Source organism: Dermatophagoides pteronyssinus, unplaced genomic scaffold (genome assembly GCF_027571235.1).
Source record: "Dermatophagoides pteronyssinus isolate colony J.1.1.1.1 unplaced genomic scaffold, Derpt_VIB-CSIC_2022.12 sq0020, whole genome shotgun sequence".
Classification (NCBI taxonomy): domain Eukaryota; kingdom Metazoa; phylum Arthropoda; class Arachnida; order Sarcoptiformes; family Pyroglyphidae; genus Dermatophagoides; species Dermatophagoides pteronyssinus.
Window position 1 is genome coordinate 716,693 of NW_027461544.1, and position 22,065 is coordinate 738,757.

At 28.2% G+C, this 22,065-nt stretch overlaps 3 protein-coding genes and 1 long non-coding RNA gene across 7 annotated transcripts; 2 read left to right on the forward strand and 2 right to left on the reverse strand.

The window, feature by feature from the left end:
* Positions 1-7: 7 nt before the first annotated feature.
* LOC113790864 (uncharacterized) lies at positions 8-4,544 on the reverse strand. 2 transcript variants are annotated; one of them, XM_075822752.1, is made up of 7 exons: positions 3,637-4,544; positions 2,465-3,565; positions 2,033-2,389; positions 1,852-1,939; positions 1,439-1,791; positions 968-1,076; positions 8-608 (listed from the first exon to the last, which is right to left on the reverse strand). In XM_075822752.1, exons 1-7 carry the CDS (start codon positions 4,321-4,323, stop codon positions 46-48), a joined length of 3,258 nt encoding a protein of 1,085 aa, XP_075678867.1. In that variant the 5' UTR covers positions 4,324-4,544; the 3' UTR covers positions 8-45. The 2 variants fall into 2 exon arrangements, with proteins under 2 accessions (XP_075678867.1, XP_075678865.1); XM_075822750.1 differs by having other exon boundaries at positions 1,439-1,939.
* On the forward strand, positions 4,206-11,489 carry LOC142645727 (uncharacterized). 2 transcript variants are annotated; one of them, XM_075822776.1, is made up of 3 exons: positions 4,206-4,308; positions 10,172-10,941; positions 11,046-11,489. In XM_075822776.1, the coding sequence occupies exons 2-3, from the start codon at positions 10,858-10,860 to the stop codon at positions 11,469-11,471; spliced, it is 510 nt and encodes a 169-aa protein (XP_075678891.1). In that variant the 5' UTR covers positions 4,206-4,308; positions 10,172-10,857; the 3' UTR covers positions 11,472-11,489. The 2 variants fall into 2 exon arrangements, with proteins under 2 accessions (XP_075678891.1, XP_075678892.1); XM_075822777.1 differs by lacking the exon at positions 4,206-4,308 and adding an exon at positions 9,744-9,989.
* Positions 11,490-12,923: 1,434 nt separating this feature from the next.
* Positions 12,924-20,605, reverse strand: LOC113790860 (GTP-binding protein Di-Ras2). Of its 2 annotated transcripts, none has more exons than XM_075822772.1 (7): positions 20,275-20,605; positions 16,355-16,604; positions 16,196-16,288; positions 15,586-15,677; positions 15,385-15,460; positions 13,579-13,698; positions 12,924-13,482 (listed from the first exon to the last, which is right to left on the reverse strand). In XM_075822772.1, exons 2-7 carry the CDS (start codon positions 16,442-16,444, stop codon positions 13,084-13,086), a joined length of 870 nt encoding a protein of 289 aa, XP_075678887.1. In that variant the 5' UTR covers positions 16,445-16,604; positions 20,275-20,605; the 3' UTR covers positions 12,924-13,083. The 2 variants fall into 2 exon arrangements, with proteins under 2 accessions (XP_075678887.1, XP_075678886.1); XM_075822771.1 differs by lacking the exon at positions 20,275-20,605 and adding an exon at positions 20,090-20,231 and having other exon boundaries at positions 16,355-16,609.
* Positions 13,694-16,336, forward strand: LOC142645729 (uncharacterized). Its single transcript, XR_012846794.1, has 2 exons — positions 13,694-15,827; positions 16,017-16,336. It is a non-coding gene; the product is annotated as an uncharacterized LOC142645729 (long non-coding RNA).
* Positions 20,606-22,065: the final 1,460 nt, after the last annotated feature.

Genomic DNA, 22,065 nt, shown 5'->3' on the forward strand with positions numbered 1-22,065 from the left:
GATCATTGAATATTCATTCATTTATTTATTCAAAATTGAAATGATTCAAATAAGACAAGCATAAATATTACCATTGGCTGTTGATAAATAATCAATTTGTTGAGGATTTTGTTTGTTATCGGTAAAATTATCATTAGTATTTACTGAAATTGATGAATTGCTTGATTCTGTTGATGATGATGATGAATTTTCTATTTCAAAATTTTGAGAAAAATTTGTTGTTGTTTTCGTTGTTGTTGTATCACATAATAATCTTCTACGATTATCATCATCATTATAACCATCTACGTATCTTGGTATATTAATCATAGGCGGTGTATCAATAGGTTCTAATTTAATGGAATCATTTTTAATCATATCGGCTTGCGTTTGTTTTTCATCATGATCATCATTTAAATAATTTGGTTTTTGTTTCATCTTTGTTGTTGTTGTTGAATGATCTATATTTAAGATATTATGATGGCCATCCATAATTGGTATGATTATATTATTATTATCAGTATTTTTATTTGTTAATATTGTCGACAATTTCATTTCATAACGATCGATTCTGGCCAAATTTAATAGTAAACATTCTTTAATACAGACAAATATCATATCCCAAATAGCTAGTATCAAAATAGAAACAAAACAAAAACAAAATAATAGAATTAGAATTCATTTCCAACAAACAGGCACACACACTCCTATAACTAAAAATCCATAGACAAAATAGATATAAAGAAAACGAAAACGAAAACGAATAATAAAATGATCAAGACTGTTGAAATGATAATAAAATAAAAAGGAAAAAAAATTGGATATCATGAAAAACAAAAAAGAAGAAGATAAAATGAAAAGTATTTTGATGAGGAAAGAGGATTTTAAACTAATGAAATTTTAACTTTTTTTTATCTCTTATCACAGAATGAAAATAGATAGATAATAAAAAAATTTATCTATTTTTTTGTTGTTTTCTCCTACTTACATAAAGTTTTCGAATCATTTATAGTTAATTCTCGCATTAAATTGTTAATATAAAAATTGATTCCATATAATAATAGTTTTGATCGTCGTCTCATACATTTCCAATGGCACTATAGTTGTTGTTGTTGTTCCATAGTAATATTGTAAAAAAAAAATACAAAATACAAAATACGATGATCCAAATATAATTGAAAAGCCATTACATGATATAACCAGAAAAAAAGGGGATCAGACAAAAATAAAAAGTAAAAACAAGTTAATAATAATAAAAACAAAAAACAATATAAGGATTGGATCATAAGGAAAAATGATGATGTTTGCTCGATATTGAGCTGGATTTGTTTTTGTTTGTTTGATGTTTGTTTGCTTGAATCAAACATCATAAGATAAGATTCAGAAAAACAAAAATAAGGGGCTATTCTGGAAAGGGATATTATTATTATTATCTTTTTTTTTCATTATAAAAACAAACCTTCCAAATATTTTGATCAACAATAGCTTTTGTCCAATGTAATGTTTTTATAAAATTAAATTCTTGTATTATTTGCATATAACGTATGAGTAGATGAAATTTTTGTTGCAATTGTTCAATGATTATTTTGGATGATGATGATGATGATGATTCACCATTTGCAATACAATTACATGAAAATGAATCAATCAATAATTTTTTTCGTTTATTGTTGTTATTATTGAAATTTGTTGTTGTTGTCGCCGTCATATGAATGTTGTTCGGGTTGTTTGAATTTATTTCATTATTATCAACAGCAATCGAATCTTGTTTAAGAATTTCATCCATTTTGATTAGATCCAATGGATCATTTACTAATATTGGATCACATAATGGTAACATTTGTAAACAATTTTGATTTTGATTATTATTACAATTCAAACCAATTGATCGTATTTCAAACATCATTTGTGAATAATCTTTCGAATGTTTCCGTAATTGATGAATAGTGTGTTGACAATCCTTGAAGAGTTGAAAAATGTTAATTTTTTTTTGTTGGTTACAAACAAGAAATTATCAATTCAAAATTGGATTTTTTTCCCCTTTGGCACATACCTTAATCATATTAATAAATTCCAATTGTTTTTGCATACCGATTGAAAAATCTTTAAATATACGTGATTTATGATTCAATAATCGTACTAAATGTTCCATAACATTATTTTTTATTTCAACCATTCGTTCATTTGTTAAAATTGTTTGTTTATTATTTGTTGTTGTTGTTGTCGTAGATGAAATTATTTCCAAATCATAACGATATTGATAAATAATTAAACACATTTGACCCATTGGATCCATAATTGCTGAATATAACCATTGTTCAAAATTTTCTATTATATAACGAATATCTTTGATAAATGTATCGGACATTTCGGGTAACAGGCTTAGTTGTGAGAAAAAATCTTCCATTGTCTAATGTTTTTTCAACAATAATCATTCGTTATTCAAAAACATTTAGTTTGAAATGAATCATAGATATGAACTTACCCTATACAATAATGTATCGATTTGTTTGATTACCTGATAAGCAAATGGTGATGATGATAAAAATGGTGCTAAATGTGATGGCATTTGATACCAAAAATTCAATAATGATCGTCGCATTTCATCAACATTAGCCAATTGAAATGTATCAAATAAACGTTCACAATGACTACGATACATTAATAAAAATGTTGATACAATTGTTGCAGAAATATTTGATGGCCGTATTGATTCAAAATCATCAACTTTTGGATACATATTTTGAAAATATTGTATTGCTGTTATTGTTGCTGATGGACATTGTTGTTGTTGTTGTTGTTTACGGCATATAAATTCATCCATTTCATGTTCAATTTCTAATGAAGAAATTTTTCTTTGTTCATCATTGAAATTTGTTGATTGATGATGATGATGATGATGATGATAATGTTGATGTGATGGTTGTCTTGCCATTAATGTATCCGAATGATATCGATCATCATCATTATAGGTCAAATTCGGCTGTTGTTGTTGTTGTTGTTCAAAATCATTTATCAATTGTAATTGACGATAAATTGTCATTCCATCATCGGTTGCGGCTGTTGCAGTTCCAGAATTATCATTAAAAACAACCGTATTTGGTGTTGATGGTACAAATGAATTTTCCGATTGATTCGAATAATGTTGATACGGGATTTGTTGACAATCGATTGTTGTATGCCAATTTTGACTATCGATTGTTGTTTGTTGATGTTGATGATTCGAAAAATGATAACCATTCATTGAAATATCATCCATTATTTCATTTTGTTCATAATTTTGTTCATGATAATAATTTTGTTCATGATAATTGTTTGGTGAATGATGATGATATTGTTGTTGTTGTTGTTGTTGTTGTTGTTGATTCGATTGTTGTTGTTGTTGTTGTTTTGGTTGATGATAACGTAAATCTTGTAATGCTAAACTTGATGGTGAACCACCATAATTTTGATATGAAACTAATGATGTTTGTTCATGAAATAATGGTGATGTTTGTCGAATGCTTATACCATAATAATGATATTTTGATTGACCACGTGTACCTAAACGACGTGTTGATATTTTGGAAAATTTTTGCCTAACCAACTAAACAATCGATTAAGAAAATCATCGATGAAAAAACTCCCCAATCAAAAATCAAAAATCAATCAAATTACCTTTCCAAATGCAGCTGCACCAACCGGTTTCGAATCGGATGCATTACAATTCATAAATTGTAAATAATGACGATATATTAAACATCTTGGTAAACAAATACCATCTCTTAATTCATAATTATCATCTAACCATTTTAATGTCATTTCATTTAATCTACGATGTTGTAGCTTTAATAATGATCGTTGATATGATGCTGAATTTGTATTTATTGTTTGTTTTGTTTGATTTATCATTGATAATGGTGATAATGATGATGTATTGGTGGTGGTGGTGGTTTCCGAATCGGAATTATTCTGAAGATTTCCAACAACAGAAGCATTTTCCGAATCCGTCGAACATATCGATGTTGTTGTTGTTGTTGTTGATGGTGAATGGTACATTATCGGTTGCTGTTGTTGTTGTGGATAATCAACCAGATCATCAGTATGATGTCCATCATCAAATCGACGATAATAATCATTTGATGTTTCATTAAATATTGTTGCTGTTGCTGCTGTTGTTGATGTGGATAATCTTTCACCAAAATTGATGGATTGATGCTGATGCTGATGCTGCTGATGTTCATCTTGATTACTCATCATCGTCATCATCATCATTTGATCTGTTGATGAAATTGGATGCTGCTGTTGATTATGGTGATTTTGATGATGATGACGAGGATATTGATAAAGGTAAGTGGGATTCATTTTTCCTCTTGCTATTTTTTTTTCACTATGAATTTTGATCACAAAATCTGCATAAAATTCTCCCAGCAAAAGAAAAAAACTGCTGTTGTGGTTACACAGGAAATTCCAAAGGAAATTTTTTTTTCAAAACCAACCAAGAGAAAAAAAAAAAGGTCAAGATGAAAAAATCAGCCAAAAAAAAATCAAACATCTAGGAAACCATCACAGCGAAACCATCAGAAAAAACCAAAACGAAATCACTTTTTGAATAAAATTTTTTTTTGTTGATTGCATTTTTATATTCATTTTTTTTTGTTGTTGATTTGATTTGATGATGATGACAAATTGCTGTCGTTGCTGATTTAATCATCAAACAAACAAGCGACAACTACAACAACAAAAAACACCGGTTCAATCAATAAAAAACACCGTTTTCTCTCTCTCTCTCTCTCTCTCTCTCTCTCTCTCTCTCTCTCTCTCTCTCTTTCGGCATAAAGCATACACCTTTATTAATTATTACAAATGCGTTTTTTATGATTGTTTTTGTTCTCCTACACTCTGATCATTGTAATCACATTCAGAAGAAAAAAACAACATCAAAGAGAGAGAGAGAGAGAGAAGCAGTAGCGATAATTTGTTGTTTCATTCAACAAGTCATTTCAGATTTATTCAGGTAGATTTTTTTGTTTTTGTGTTTTTTTTTCATATATTCTATATACCACCTGTATGCAACCATGTTTCAGTTTCGTTCGTTCATTTACGTTCAAAAGCCACAACCAATCCATATTAAATCTATACATTTTTTTCTCTCCCATTGTTGATTATGATGCTAATGTTCTCTCTCTCTCTCTCCCTCTCTTGCCTACTTTCTGCACCAGGTACAGGTCCTGAAAATAAGCTCGTTATTTAGATCTCAGGTGTGTGTGTGTGTGTTTGTTAGTTAGCTGTTGCATCGTTATTTTTTTTCCACCTTTCTTTGTTTTTCACCTGTCGACAACGATTAACTAAAACAAAACAATCAATGTTTGATTGGAAAAAAGGGGGAGGTGGTGGTGGTTGAAAAAAAGGTGTTAACATTTTTTTTTTTTACTTCATAATGGGCGGGTTTTCTTCTAGTTATTTGATCATTTAGAAAAAAATTATGCACATCACAGTTTAGCTTAACAAAATTGGGGGAGGAGAAAAACCTGTTGTGGAAGAGAGGGGAGGGAGGATTGCCAAAACATTCGAATGATAAAGACATTCGAATGATTTATTGATTTTTCGTTTTGTAAATTTTTTCTTTTTTGTAAATTTTTTTTCGTTTTTTTAAAGAAAAAATTTTAAAAATTTTCCTTTTTTTTCATAAATAATGAATCATCATTTGATTCATAAATAATTTTTCTTATTTTGAAACCCAGAATAATATTTTTCTTCTTTTCTTTCGTCTTCCTCAAGTGTTGTTTGACCAAATTTTCAATTGTTAATATTATCAACGATTATTGAGAATCTCTCTCTCTCTCTCTCTCTCTTGCTATCTATCCATCTATTTCTTTATTATTGCAATCATAAATTATCTGTTTAAATTGCTCTCACTCCCCCCTACAATCCTCCTTCAACAACAACAAAAAGCTAAACTAAACTATTCTGCCCGCCAAGCAGTCTGGTGTAAAATATGTGATATGGATGTGCCTTTGTAAGTATGGATATCCATAAGGACTTTTTTTGTACATGTACAGAATATGAAATGTAATGTAATGAAGGCAATAATTTTTTTCATTTTTTTTGTCTTTTGGTTGTTCATGAATCATACATTAAACTGTAAATTTTTTTTTTGAGTGCCCAGTCAAAGGGGGGAGTGAAACCAACCAAGAAGAAAAAGATGCTCGAATATTGATGATGATGATGATGGATATTTTTTTTATCACCCTCTCTCCCCCACCACAACCAGACTAAAGCTGAAACGAAAATTCCATAAAAAAAATGTCTGGGAATTTATTTTTTTTACAAAATGAATTTTTTCTTCAATTCTGCAAAGAAGCAAAAACGTTCGATTTTTCGAATCTTTTTTTCATCATCACATCCATCAATCCATCCATCCATAGGTGTGCATCTCATCTGTGAACACTTCACATAATTCACATAATGTGTATTCACTTAATTTCCTGATGTTTCAGAAACCATTGGGAAAAATCCCAATGTTTTTTCTTTTGTGATTTACCTGAAAAAAAACAACAACAACGCCGACAATAAACAAACACCGAAAATAACAACATAATTTTCATTCTAATTTTTTTTTATAAATATCTTTCATCTTTTACCGCACAATTACTATAAATATAAAAACATTATTATTAAATCAACAAAAACCAAAAAAACAAAACAAAAAAGTCAATGATAAATATTTGGACACGCACACTATATATACACAGGTCTTTGTGTTTTCTCGATCGACCGACAAACAAAACCGCAGAAAAAAAAAGAAACAAAATCAATTAAACATCCGTTAGAGATAGTATAAAAGAGAGAGCGGAAGGCCAACAAAACTAATAAATGGAAAAACGTAAGAAAAACATCAATCAATTAGAATGGATTTCTTTTTTTCTTTTTTTTTTTGTTGTTTGTTTCTTTAAGATAATCAACATTGTAAAAACTAAACTAAATAACGTTTTTTTTATTACTTTTTTTTTTTTTGTTGATCTTGATTTGATACAGGATGACGATGATATCATTTACGTTCGTTTACGTTTATTGCTTATTTGGATTTAATAAAGAAAAAAAAACATCTTTTAACGATAATGATTAAAAAAAAGCCGCCTTCTTTCTCCCTCATAACCGGTCGGTGTAGTCACAATTGATTACGATATTCGATATGTCAGTGTGTGCAATCAAATGAAACATAAAAACACACACTTACCGCATAAATCAATTATATCATTTTTTTATTAATTTTGAACAAATAATAATGATGATGAATAGAGAAAAAAGTGCCGCACACAAAACAATCGTTTATCATCATCATCATCATCATTAATGATCAATATTGCTTTTTTTATTGTCAAAAAAAAAACATAGACATTATTATTTCCGTTTGACCTGTTTCTTTTCATTTCTTTCGTTTCGTTTTGTCATTTGTTTTTCGTTAAGATTTCAAATGCTTGTTTTTTACCGTTTTTTTCTTCCAACTATTTTTTTTAAAGCCAGGTAATTTGAATAAAATGAATTCATTTTAGCAACAAAAAAAGCAGGTAGTTTTAGGTAATTAAAAAAAAACTTCCGATTCTAATTTGAAACAATTTGTTTTTTTTTTTTGTTGTCTGAACATAACTGAACATATAAAAATTACGTAAGAAACGGTTAAGTTTGTATACAGGCTACCTGTTCTGTTCTGTGTGTGTGTGTGTGTGTGTGTAAAACATTGAAAATTTCTGAAAAAAATTGAAAAAATCTAAACCAGAAAAAAAAATGTATTATGACCGGTTGTCGACCCTGTTCATTTCAGTTTGGTTTGGTTTTTTTGGTTTTTTGTTCGTTTTTTCTGACTTTCAAACATCGGATAATGTCGATGAACTAAGGTAATAAATCTTGTTTTTGAATTGGGGGAAAAAAATGCGGAAATTTCGGGTATTTTTTTTTTTTTTAAAAGTAGACGAAAAAAAACCAAATTCGGTACAGACAATATTTTTTTCATTGCCCAAACAAAACAAAAAAGAAAAAAAATTTCAAATGTGACAATCAACAAACAAACAAACAAAAAAATGATGCGGATAATATCATCCAGCCAGCCATCCATCCATCTAATTAACCAGTCAGCCAGCCTTGTTTTTGGGTTTATTTTTTCATTTTTCATTATATTAATGAATCTTTTCTTTCTTTTTTTTTTTGAATTTGATGATGACAAGCAAAAAAACCAGAGATTTATATTTTTGGTTTGGTTTTCTCTGTTGGTCTGTTTTTCGTTTGGTTCTGTTATTATTATTTAACCCTTTTTTTTCTCTCTCACCAAATCTGTCCGTTTGTCTATGGATGTTTGGTTGTTTGTTTGTTTTTGCTTCTCAGAATTTGAGAAATTACTTTTTCTTTTGATTACAAATGTTGAAATAGTTGAAATAAATAAATGTCATAATCAATTAGTCTCGAAAACATCCTTTTTAAATGATGATGATGATGATGATGGTCATGAAACGATAATTATACTGAAATGGAAACGAGAGAGATCGGGGGGAGGGAAAGAGTTAAAAAAAAATAGGACAACATTTAAGTGAGTATTTTGGTTGTCCAAACAACCAAAAAAATTATGAAATTTAAAATTTTATGAAATTAATTACAATTAGTTTTAATAATGACCATCATTAGATGATGATGATGATGGACATTATTCATAAGTTTTTTTAATTTCTAAACAACAACAACAACAACAACAAGAGAAAAAAACTTTCACTAAACTTTCAATTGTTTTATTCCGGAGCTAATTGAAATCAAAAAAAAAAAAAAAAAAAACAACAACAATCAAAAATTTGTTGTTGTTGTATAACATGTGTATGGTTGAAAACAACAAAAAAAATGATTCGTGCCAATCTAAACCAGAAAAAAATTATTATTATTATTATTAAGCCATAATGATCATTTTTGCTCAAAATAAAACAACCAAAAACGATGCTATGTCACACCATACATATTGAGAGAGAAAGAAAACATATATGTAATCGGCAACTTGGGAACAAGTTAAAATGATGATTTTGATTTTGGATGATGGAAAAATAAAAATTTTTGCCGCTATTTTAACCATTGAAAATAGTGAGAAAAAAAAACGAACATACCGCACACATTGATTAAACAACAACAAAAAATAATCAAGCGAGCAAACAAAAAAAAAACAATCCAACTTGGTGGTCTGTGTATGTTTGAGGTTTTTTTTCTTCTTCTTCTTCAAAGTTCGGGTTCAATCTTTATTATTAATTTTCTTTTGATGTATTTTTTGACATAACATGATTGATTCGATTGAGTTCATTGCCATCATTATTTAATTGAAGAAAACTTTTTGGAAAAAAAGGGTTGAGATTAGCACAAAAAAAAACATTCCATTTCCCATTGACATTCGAAAAGTATCGATATATCAAACAATCGATAGTTTTTCTTTTCCTCTTCAAAAAAGAAAAAAGTTTGTTTAACCCTCTTCGCTCTCACTTCTTTCATCCGCCCCCTCCTAATCAAAATTCATTTCCATTTGATTAAAAAAAACAGAAATGAAAACTTTTAACTTAAAACTCTATGTGTTGTGTGTAGGTGTAGGTTTAAAGAAACTTTTTAAATAAATGTTTTTTTGACATCCTTTCCAAAGTGAAAAAGATTTTTCTTGATTTTTTTTTTATTTTATTACAAAAAACCCTTATACCTAAAAAATAAGGGATTTTTCTTGATAAACGTAAACAAAAAACAAAAATCAACATGTAAAACGTACATATTTGTTTAATGATTGATTTGATTCCGGAGAAAAAACAAATTTCTTCTTCGAACATCGAATAACGAAAAACATCTTTCAATGTGCACAGAGAGAGAGAGAGAGAGAGAGAGAGAGAGAGAGAGAGAGAGAGAGAGAGGAGAGTGCAAATCAATAGTTTCCTTGACACTGAATATGCATAAATAGGAAAAAAAGGTTTTTTTTTCATCATCAAAAAAAACAGACAACTAAATCAACAATAAAACAAGTACGTACATTTTTTTAAAAAAATAAATTAGTGATGCTTGATCGATTTATTTGAATAAAAAAAAAGATGATGGTGTTAAAGGGTTATTTGATAAATATTCTTTCAATAACAAAAAACTTTTTTTTAGTTTTTATTCATAAATATTTGAATAACTTTTTCCTTTCTTTTTTGGCCAACTTAAGGATATTCTGTCGAAATTTTGTCCCCAAAAAAAACACACATTCAAATCGATCGAATATAAATCATCATCGATCTATGGACAACAACAACAACAACAGAAAAATATTGAATATAAACTGGTGGTGATAATGACAAATCGATTTATGAGGAGAAAAAAAAAATTCCGTTCCAAATTAAAAAACATTGGTGAATGATGGCCAGTGATGGCCAAAAAAAAAAAATTCCATTCAAATCTAGCCAGTATAAAGAGAGAATGAAATGGTGGTCAACAATTCATTCTCTCACATTCAAAGACATCAAGGACATCAAACAAAAAAAACTTGGACATCAAACCCGAATAATACCCGATCAATACTGGAATCTTTTGACATTTTGTTTGTTGAATTTCGAATTGAATTTTGTTGTTGTTGTTGTTGTTTGATTTGCAATTGGCAATGGGCAAAACAAAGCCAAAAACTTTAAAATTTGATTAAATTTAATTTGATTTTTCTCTGTGAATTTCATTCTTTCTCTACCACTATTTAATGAAATGAAATCAACAAAAAACTAAAAAAATGTCGATCCCATCGATAAATAATCCAGAAAAAGGTGTTATTTGAAAATAAATAATAATTTTCCTTTTTCCATTTGGGTGATCAAATTTATTGGATGGTGTGGTGGATTTATTATTATCATCATTATTACAACAATGGCAACAAACAAATCGACAACAACTGCTGCTGCTGCTACTACTACACATGATCATCATCATCATCATCATCATGAACACAAGGTAAATCAGAATTTTTTTTTTTGTAAATCTTTGACTTTTGAATAATTTTTTTTTCGATTTTCAAAAAAAAAATTATCATTTTGATTGATCTATTCGACCGATAGATGGCGACAATGAATACAACAATGATATTTTTTGATGATATTAATGATATTACAACAACAACAACATTAAATGATGATGATAATAAAACATTTAATCGTGCATATATAATGCTTATAATTGGTGTTGCAGCATTTTTTATTCTTCTTTTATTAATATTAGCTTATTGTTTAAGTAGAATGATGCCATCAATAAAAGGACCAACATTAATGAAATTTCGTCAACGTATTTTTACACCATCAAGAAAAACAAAAACACCGAAAAATCGTAAACAAAAACAACAACAACAATCACCATCATCACCAATATCAATATCAATATCGGTATCAAAATCATCATCACCAAAATCACCATCACCATCATCACCAACATCACCAACATCATCATTACCACCATCAATAGGAAAAAATAATCCAAAAAAAAATTAATACACAATCAAAACAAAATATGAACCATTTAAGTGAATAATTAAACCTAAATCAATGAAAATTAATTTGTAACCAATAGATGGCGTTGGTGTATCTTGGAAAAAATTAAAAAAATAAAAAATTTACCCGAAAAAAAAATTACCAAATCGACAAATCATTCATTATGCAGATTGATTATTTTGTTGTCGATGTTGTAAAAGATTAATGCTTGAAGGGAGAGAGAGAGAGAGTAATGCATAATATTGTTTCAAAATGCTAGGTACATTCAGAGATTGAAATTGGATTTTTTTTTTTTCTCTTTTTTCTCTCGTTTTCATCTTGTCATCGAGAATCTCACTTGGGAATCATTTCCCAATCTTTTTTTTCTGTGTCTGTGTAAATGTCGAACAGCAGCAGCAGCAGCAGGTCTAGTTTTTGATTTCCAAAAAAAACTGATTCGATGCAATTTATTTTGCTAGCCCCCTTTAAATATTTAATTTACCTGGGTACGCGTTTGTGTTTGAAAATGATTTCCAAAAAAATCAGATTCTGTGTTTGGTAAAAATTGGATACTTTTCATTTGTTTAATGCGTTTCAAAAAATTCAAAAATAATCAATGATAATGACGAACGAAAATGAAAAATGATCCATAATTTGCCGCTATAATCATCAACAACGACGAATTTACTTTTTTCAAACAAGCAATAAATTTCTGGTCTGTTTTTTCCCCTTCCATCATCATCATCATCATCATCAAGCACTGCTTTCGAGAAAGAGAGGGGAAATATAAAAGGATTCCACTGTCATTATTATCACCAAGAGATTATTATTATTCTGTCAAGGATCTCTTTTTTTTCCGAATATGATATGATTATAAAATGTAATCACATTCATCATCATTATTTATGATTTTTTCTGTTTGTTTTGTTTTGTTTTCAAAATTCAAAATGATGATGATGATGATTGAATGAATGGCAATGAGAAAATGTCAACCCCATAAATCCAATATATGAAAAAAATCACATATATAATTCACACACACACACACAAAAATTAACCCGTAGGCTGTGATGTTCAATAAATAATATTTATTTATTCAGTGTTTTATTGAGTGAGAGAAGAAGAGAAAAAAGAAGAAGAAAAAAAAACGAAATTCGTAAGCAGAGAATAACCAGAGAAAAAAAAAACAAAAAAAGATTGATTCATCAGAAAGATAGGCAAACACAAGTATATAAACATAAATATTGATACACATTATAACATCATTATTATCAGTATATAGAGAGAATTAGAATTTAAAAACATGAAATTCTTCTTTTTCCCCATCATCAATCATAATGATAAATGATGATGGGCTCACAATTTTTTTTTCGGTGGGGGAGAAACAATTATGAAGAACAGAATGTATAATTTTTGAATCAAGAATATGATGATGATGATTATGTCAACAGCAATGATAACAATAACAACAACAACAACAAAAAATGATGGACAAATCATAAGATAATTGAATGAAAATAAAGTAAAGTAAATGATGATGATATGATATTTAAGATCGAATTGTCCGATATGCTTTTTGGGTAATGATAATGATTATTAATATTTTCTTTCTTCTTATTTCGTTATTATTAGCCTATTGAACAGTACAATCATCAGCATCTTCTTTATTTTTAACTTTTTTCGATGTACGTCGTATTAATGAACGGCTACGTGGTTTACTACTTGGTGGACGTATTGATGATGATGATGCTATTGCTGAATTTATTGTTCGACATGGTGTATTTGGTGCTGTTGGATTTGGTGTTGTATTCATACTATTGCATTTTGAATTCATATGATTATTATCATTATTAGCATGACTTGGACTTAATAAATTTGTACCAGCAAATTTTCGTTTTGAATCAACTCTAGCTTGTGCTGATGAACGACGTTTTAATCCTTCAGCATCTGGCATTGGTATTCTTGCTAATTGTTGTAATGTAATAAATATTTCTTTAATATTTTGGCTATTTTTTGCTGAGCATTCCATTAACTATTTTAGAATTAACACACGCAGGAAGGATCGGAAAGAAAAACAAAAAAATCAATCAATCAATTATCAATAAAATATTCATTCAATTTAAATTACCTTGGCACGTAATTTTGGTAGCTCACAAAATATCCATTCAGCAACATCTTCTTTTTGTACACAACGTTTATGTTCACTATCCAAATCTTGTTTATTACCTACAAATACGATAGGCACTTCCTATGTATATATTTTTAGGTAGGATTCATATGGGACAAATTAAAAAAAACGAAAAAACAAAACAAAAAATTTCAAATTAAAATGAATTTAAAGCGATGAATTTACAGAAGCAGAAACGGTACAGTTTTTCTCATTCAAAAAATACACCACACACAACAATAATTGTTACATCGAATAACTGAGTTAACGGGGGAAAGAGATAAAACATGAAACTAATGAAAAACTTTTTTGTTTTTCCTGGAAAAAAATGAATAACAAATTTTTTTTTCTTATTTATTTTCTATATGTGTGTTTTCTCAATATCTGTATTTGCCAATAATAAAAAAAGAGAGAGATAGAGAGAGAGAGAACATTCCATTAAGGAACAGAGAATATTGAATGAAAATTTTCTTCACTTTCACTATCTTCAAACCCGTAAAAAAAATATAAAGTAATTCAAATATTATTGTTGTCAATGTTACTAGAGAAGGATACTTATCACATGAGAAAAAGAATTCAGAATTCTTTCATTGCCCATTGCCTTTTCTATAGAAATATACTACTCTTCAGTTCACTTATTATGGATTTCTTTTTTTTTTTTACTTATTTGGTCTTTCATCATCATCATCATCAAGCCATTTGGGAAACAAATGTACATCACATCCACATCATCATCATCATTTTTTTAGGTTTTTTTGGGTAAGAATATTCTTTCAGTTCCACTTTTCTTTTCTTTTCTTTTTTTTGAAGTGGAATTAATTTTAATGCATTTTATGGCCGTAAGGCTTTGGAAATGTCTTCAAAATGTTTCAAAATTGAAATTTTTTCCCTTCCCTTCTTCTTCGGTCAAAAAATTCAGAATTTAAAAGACAAAAACCAAGCACAGAAAAGAACAAGGTTTTTTTGTGGACCTGATTCGAGAAAAACAAACGGGATTAATTTGATTTAAATCAACAATATGTTTCTGGTAATTTGAAACAGAACAGAATTCAGGAATTAACCTAGCCTATCCAGAACAGAACAAAACAAAACAAAACAAAAACAAAAACTTGTCGAAAGTTTTTTTTACGGATTCATTGTTAATGGAAATTGCTTTGCAATCAAACTAAAATATCTCCCAACAAAAACAAACATTTATTCATTGGTGTGAGCACATATATACACATAATCATTAGCATTTTGTTTGGGGTGAAGAATTCATTTCTTGTCTTTCGTTCGAAATCTTATGAAATTAGATGATGTGAATATCATATATATCGAATCAAATGATTGAAGACTAATGATTATTGTTCATTTCTATATATATAACATATAATGATGATGATGATTTTATAGCAGATTATTATTGTAGTTGATTATCATTATTATACGAATATAGCAACGATCAACGATCAACGAACAACAACAAAATCTAATGGTCGATCATGAATTGAACAGAAAATAATATATTTTGTTTGCTTTTGAGATATTACAAAGCTTAAATTCGTATCATGAATGTTGATGATTTTCTTAATTCTTTTCTTCTTTCTTTCTCCATGTTATTTAATAAGGAAGAAATCACTTTAACTAGTGAGCAGCATCTTGTTTGTTTGTTTTTTTCTCTATTATTTCTCTCCGATTCAATCAGAACAGAAATTTAAAAAAAAAAGATTATTATTTTTTTGAAACAAATAAAAAAATGACAAGAAAAAAGTAACAAAAACTTACCTGAAAATCAGAACGAATCTCTTTGATTTCTTCGAAACATTGTTTAATTATATCGAATGATATTTCACTATCGATACTATCGATTGTCGAAATCGAACGCAAAAGAAAACATAAACAAAAACAGAGCAAAAAGTAAATTAGTTATTTTTGTCGTTTTTAGTTTTTCGTTGTTTTTTAAATAAATTAAAAAGAAAAACAAACCTATAAACAAGAAGAAATGCATTAGCATTTGCAATTGATAAACGTCGCATAGCTGGAAATTGCATTGAACCTTCTGTGTCAAGAAAATCCACCTTTAATTTTAATATTGTTGTTGATGTTGATGTTCAAGGAAATTCAATCAAATGAAGAAGAAAAAAACAACAGAAACAGAAAAAGTATCGCGTAATTTTGTTATCAAACGAAGAAGAAGAAAAAAAAGTAAGTAAATTAAAAAAAACCAGGTAAGCAAAAAAAAAAAAACAACATTCAGCCATCAAATTGACAGTGATTTTTTTTTCGTTTGAACGGAAATTTCCAGGTACAAAACAGAATAATGATTGTCATTTAAATGCGTCGGTGTTTGTTTCGTTGTTCATTTTTCGATAAAGTTTTAAATTAATTTTTTTTTGTTTCATTTAAATTATAATTAGATTCGATCGATAAAAAAAAGGATGAACGGAAAACAAGAAAAAAGAACGAAAATGGAAAAATAATTAGTAAAAAACTATTTAAAAGTTTTTTTTATAATGAGAATTTCGCATTAATTATAATTGTAAATTACATTTTACAATTTACAATATAAAAATACCTAATAATCATCATCATTTACCTTAAGATAAACAGTACCGAATGAAAAATCTTTTGTAAATAAATCTTCAATTGTTGGACGATGTTTTTCATTGAATGTATTGAATAAAAATCTCTGTTTGTTTTTTATAAATAAAAATTATAAATTACAAATTTTTACAAAGTGTACACGCTTGCTTACTTTTAATATTGAACTTTTTCCGGTATTAGTGGCACCCAATGTCACTAAACGTAAATGATATGATTCTTGATCGGTGGCCATTGGTGACATTTGTCTTATTTGTTTATTGTGCGTATTTGTGTGTGTGTGCAGATTTTAAGAGTGTTATTATGTGCAAAGGTGTAAAGGTGTGCTGGGGATGATATGTGTGTGTGTCTTCTTTTTTCGACGTCTATTTTAACCCAAAAATGCTGTTGTTACATTCTATATTCTATTCTGTTAAAAACGGAAGAAAAAAAATGAAATGAATTTTTTTTTTGAAAAAAAATGTTAAAGATAATATGATTATGGAGAGAAAAATGTCACAATCATTTTGAAGCAAAAAAAATTAATTCAATAATAAAAAAAATGTCAAATTTTGTTGTTTGATGATGGCAGTTTGCACTGCTATGGTGAAAATCAACTTTTAGATTTGGTTTTGATTTTTGATTTTTTTTTTGATCAACTTTTCAAGATTTGGATCAAATTGAATGCAAAATATGTTTTGGCTTCCAGGTAAAAAATATTACATTTTTTTTTCTTGGTGTCAAAAAAAAACAAACTTTTCAATGAATATTTGTTCCGTTGAAAAACATCATGAAACATCAATTCGATCTTTTTTCTTCTTCACAAAATTTGATTTTTGATTTTTGTTGTTGTTGGTTATTATAATGAACCATAATGAACCATAAAAGACGAAAAACAAAAAATATTCATCAAAACATCAACGTTTGTATAATAAGTAAATAAACAAAAAAACAAAAAAAAGCAAAAATCAAGAATCTCCCTATTTTCGTCACTATACAAAATGATGATGATGATGATAAAATGTTAATGTTATTCTCTCTTTTTTCTCGTGTGTGACACACACACACACAGCCATAATCAAATTCAAGTAAAAAAATTTTTATATTTTTTTTTTATATTTTATGTTGGCCACCAAGTAAACCTAGGAAACCAAACCAAACCAAACCAGAAAAAAACATCATGTAATGAATATCTTCATTATTTTTTTTATTATTATTATATGGGATGTCATTTTATCATCATCATCATCATCATTTTCGTTGTCTTTCATTTTATTTTCACTGCTGTTCCTGGAATGCTGTGTGTGTGTGATGATCATCATCACACATCATCAAAAATCATTTCTTTTTTTTTCTCTCTCTCTCTCTCTCTCTCTCGCATATTTAAATGATGAGGATGGTGAAATGTTTGTTTGTGTGTGTGTGTAAACAGTGTTGATGATTTTTTCCTTTCCGAAAATGTGTTTTTTTTATTATTACATAAAATTGGTGATTCTGTTATTTTTTTACGAACCAAAACAAATCAAACAACATCTAAATTTAAACACATACACAAAAACACAGTGTTTTTTTCCAGTGATATTTGTGAATGTCTGAATGTCAACTGTGGAGAATGCAAAATGAAAAGAAAAGAAAAGAAAATTCTCGGTATAGTGGTGAAGCATTGAAAATTCAATGTTCAATTCTTCACTCTCCATCTCCTTCATTTCTTCTTCTTTTCTTTTTTTGCCCTTCTTCATTTCATTCCATTCATTTCATTGTAAATTTTCTTATGTAATTTTTTCTTTTTGCATTCAAATTTCTGTATACAAAGATGAAATGATAATCAGAATCAGAATGATTCGAAACAAACAACATAATAAAAATGATGATCCTCGTTATGGATGAACGTTTTCTGTTGTTTTTTTCTGTTTTTCGTTATTCATCGTCAAGTTTGTCGAGTTTTGAAATGAAAACAAAAAAAAACAACAAAATTTTGTCTTTGGTTCACTGCGCACATTTGAAATAAACAAACAAACAACATTTATCTAGAGATAAACAACATTTAAACATCCAAAAAATAAATAAAAAACGAAAAAACATTCAAAACATACGAAAAGCACATATGACAATATTCCCATATATCCAAAGCATACTTTTTTTTTACAAATATATTCGCAATTGGCAATTTTCTTTTTTTTCATATTATCATTTCATAAATCTCTCTCTCTCTCTCTCTCTCTCTCTCTCTCTCTCTCTCTCTCTCTCTCTCTCTCTCTCTCTCTCTCTCTCTCTCTCTCTCTCAATAAATAATTGAAATTTTCGTTTTTGTTGTTGTTGATGATGATTTATTCTGGAAAGAAGAAAAAATAACATAATTTACATTTTCATTTTATTCAATTGGCTTCAATTCAATTCCAAATGTATGATAATCGTTTGTTGTCTATATATCTGTTTTTTCGATGATAACTTTTTTTTTGGTTTTGTTTCAGTTGAACAAAAAAATCCGTTAAAAAATTCATCAGAAAAAATGGCCTGAAAAAAATTTCAACTTTTTCAACAAAAAAAAAAAAATCGATACAGAAGAGAGAAAATTTCCAGAAAAAAATAAATCAAATAATGGGAGAAATATTTACATAAAAGTTGTGCAAGAATTTTTTTTTCCTCTCTCTCTCTCTCTCTCTCTCTCTGTTTGTTTGTTCATGATTATCATTACTTCATTATTTTGTCGTTAGTAGTAATGCTAATTAATTAGCATTAAAAAATCAAACAAAAAAAATGTTTGTTTGTTTGCTCGAAAAACACACCGAGAATGGAAACAAAAAAAGGGTTGAAACATGGAAAAAAATTCCATACGAAAAATTTCGAAACAAACTTTTTTTTGTTTGTTTCCAAATCAAGTAGAAACAGTATCGGGAAAAAAAACTTCAATAACAAGTTTGTCGTCGATGAATGAAAATTTCAAAAAAAAAAAAAAAAAAAAAAATGAAAGGCAGAAAAGCCAACATTTTTTTTCCTGCAAATTTCATTACAAACAAACGAACAAATTATTTTCATTAGAATTTCCAGAAGAAAAATTTTTCTTCCCTCATTTTACATTTGATGATTTGACAGGATCAGATATTCAGAAGAATCTAATAATTTAGGTTATAGTAGAAGAAAAAAAAAACATTAGTTTTTTTTTCGACACACATAAATGGATCGCGTGTATTTTGGTTTTGGTGGTTTTTTTGGGGCTATCGCTTTTATCGAATATTAAAGATTGAGATTTGACATTTTTCTCTCTCTCTCTCTCTCTCTCTCTCTTTGTTTGTTTGTTTGCTTGTTTGGAACAAACATTGAACCAAAAAAAAAAATGCCATGTTATTTCATGTAAATAAGGTGTGTGTGTGTGTGTCGGTTGAGGAAATTCAGATTGTCTTCAACTTGAACACTTGTGTGTTTCTTTTGGTCTATTATCGCTTGTTGTTGTCGTTGTTGTTGTTGTTGTTATAATGTGTGTTTTTGTTTCCAGTGGAACAAACAAAACAAACAAACAAACAGATTGTTTTTGTGATAAAACGACAACAATGAAAAAAAGAAAGAAAAGATAAGAATTCTGTCACAAACAGACCTCATGAATATATGTAGTAAAATTTCTTTTAAAACTTTATTTTTTCAATTTTAAAACTTTTTTTTTCCTGCTAATCTGATCATCATGAATATATATTGATGATGGTCATTTTTTAAAACTTTTCTCTCCTGCAGGAAAAAAAAGCAATTTTCCGAGAAAAAAAAAATCAAGTGCAGCATATGTAGAAATAGTTTTCGGGAAATAGTTTCAAGCTTTTTTTTGTTTGTTTGTTTGTAATAAAATTTATTCATTACAAAAAAAGTAAAATTACAAAAAAAAAGTAATAAAAAAAGTAAAATTACAAAGTTGCATACTTACTCAATGTAAAAATTTTGTAATTTTTTTTTTGATTACAAAAACAAGATTTTGAAGAGTTCACAATCGAGAAAAAAACAACTTTTAATTATATTTTTCAACAACAAACAAGATTACATTATTATCAAGATTAACTCGGAAAAAAGATTATCATTGAAAAAACAAAAACAAACAAAACAAAAATTTACATAAAATGATTATTGTGTGGAATGATGAAAACAGACAAATTAAAATGGAATGGATTTATTTTCATTTACAGAATGAAAAAACCACACACACATAATTTAATTTTCCTTTCGTTAAGTAATTGAAGAAGAAGAAGAAAAATCATCGAACCATGTATAAAACATGCGAATTTTAATGATAATCGCTGTTGAAAACCATCGTTTGTTGTTGTTGTTGTTTTTGTAACTGAATTTCTGTTGTCGTTCGTTCGTTCGTTCGTTAGGTTGTTTGTTTAATAATGATCAATGGTAAAACATTTTCATTTTCAAAAAAAAAAAACATCAAACCAAACCAAGCAAACAACTTTTACAACAACAAAGGGAAACAAATTTTTTGAACAGAATCAAAAAAATCGGAGACATGAAATAGATAGATAGACAGTGAGAGAGAGAGTATATTCATGTTTGTATTTTACATGATGGTTACTATAGGGATTCTTATCCAGAAGAGAGAGAGAGAGTGGGAGAGGGAACTCTTCCCTTTTAAAAAAACCCAACCTGAGCATGTGTATTTCATTCATTGCGTTTTTTGATGATGATGAAAGATCAACAGTAGTGTGATTTGCGTGTGTGCTAAAATGATTGAATTTTGTGAAAAAGAAAAAAAAATTGGATCCAAAATGGATGGACTATAGAAAAAAAAACAAACATATGGTTTGATAATGAATATGCGCAGAATTGTTTGGAGCCTGTTTTTTTCTTCTTAAATATTCAATTTTTTTGGTTCTGGTTCTGATCTGGTTTAAATTGGTTTGGTCTGTGTGTGTGTGTGTGTGCTTGATAATGATGATGATGTTTCAATGTCAATCAATTTTGGAAACAAACAAACAGAGAGAGAGAGAGAGAGAGAGAGAGAGAAAAGAGATACTTTAAAATTAAGTACGAAATAATGATGATGAAACCTTGTTTCAAGATTTTTTTTTTTTTTTTGAAAAAAAATCCGAATCAAAATCCTGGAATTTTTCGAGAGAAAAAAAATTCGCTCTTCGTTCGTAGATCTAATGATGATTGATCATTAATTTTGGGCCTTTCGAAACGCAGGGCTAACTGTACTGAATGAATGAAGAAATTCTTCGTCGAATGAAGAAGAAGAAGAAAATTTAAAAGCTTTTTTCTTCTTTTCTTGGTAAACACTTGATGATCTTTTCGGAAACAAGAGAAAAAAATGAAATGAAATGAAATGAAAGAATTGCAAGTAAAACACTTGAAATGTTTCATCAGCTCAAATTAGATGAAACAAAAATTTTTTAAAATTAAAAAAATTTCTTCACTGAAAACTTATTTGGGTTAATTGAATGAATGACAACCGTAGAAGCATCAGAAGCATAATGGAATTCACAATCATCCGTCAGCGATTGACACATCATCCATTTTTTTTTTTTTTTTTTTTTTTTTTTTTTGGTGATGTTGGTAGCCAATAATTGATAAAAAACAACTTGAAGCACTTGATTTTAAGTGCCTAAACAAGAAAACAAGAAAAAATTCATTTTCGCCTTTTTTATATTAGGTTTGTCAAGTGTGTGTGTGTGTGTGTCTGGTGTGTTAATGCAAATAATAATTGAAAACAAAGAAGAATATTCTTCCACTAGACAACCAAAGTAACAAAACAAAAAAGAATTTTTTCCATTTCCAATATCGAGAGAGAGAGAGAGAGAGAGGAGAGAGAGAGAGAGAGATTCTTTTGTTTCTTGCATCACTGTTTTGTCACAATTTTTTTGTTTTTCAATAATGAATTCTGCTGGTGATGATGATGAT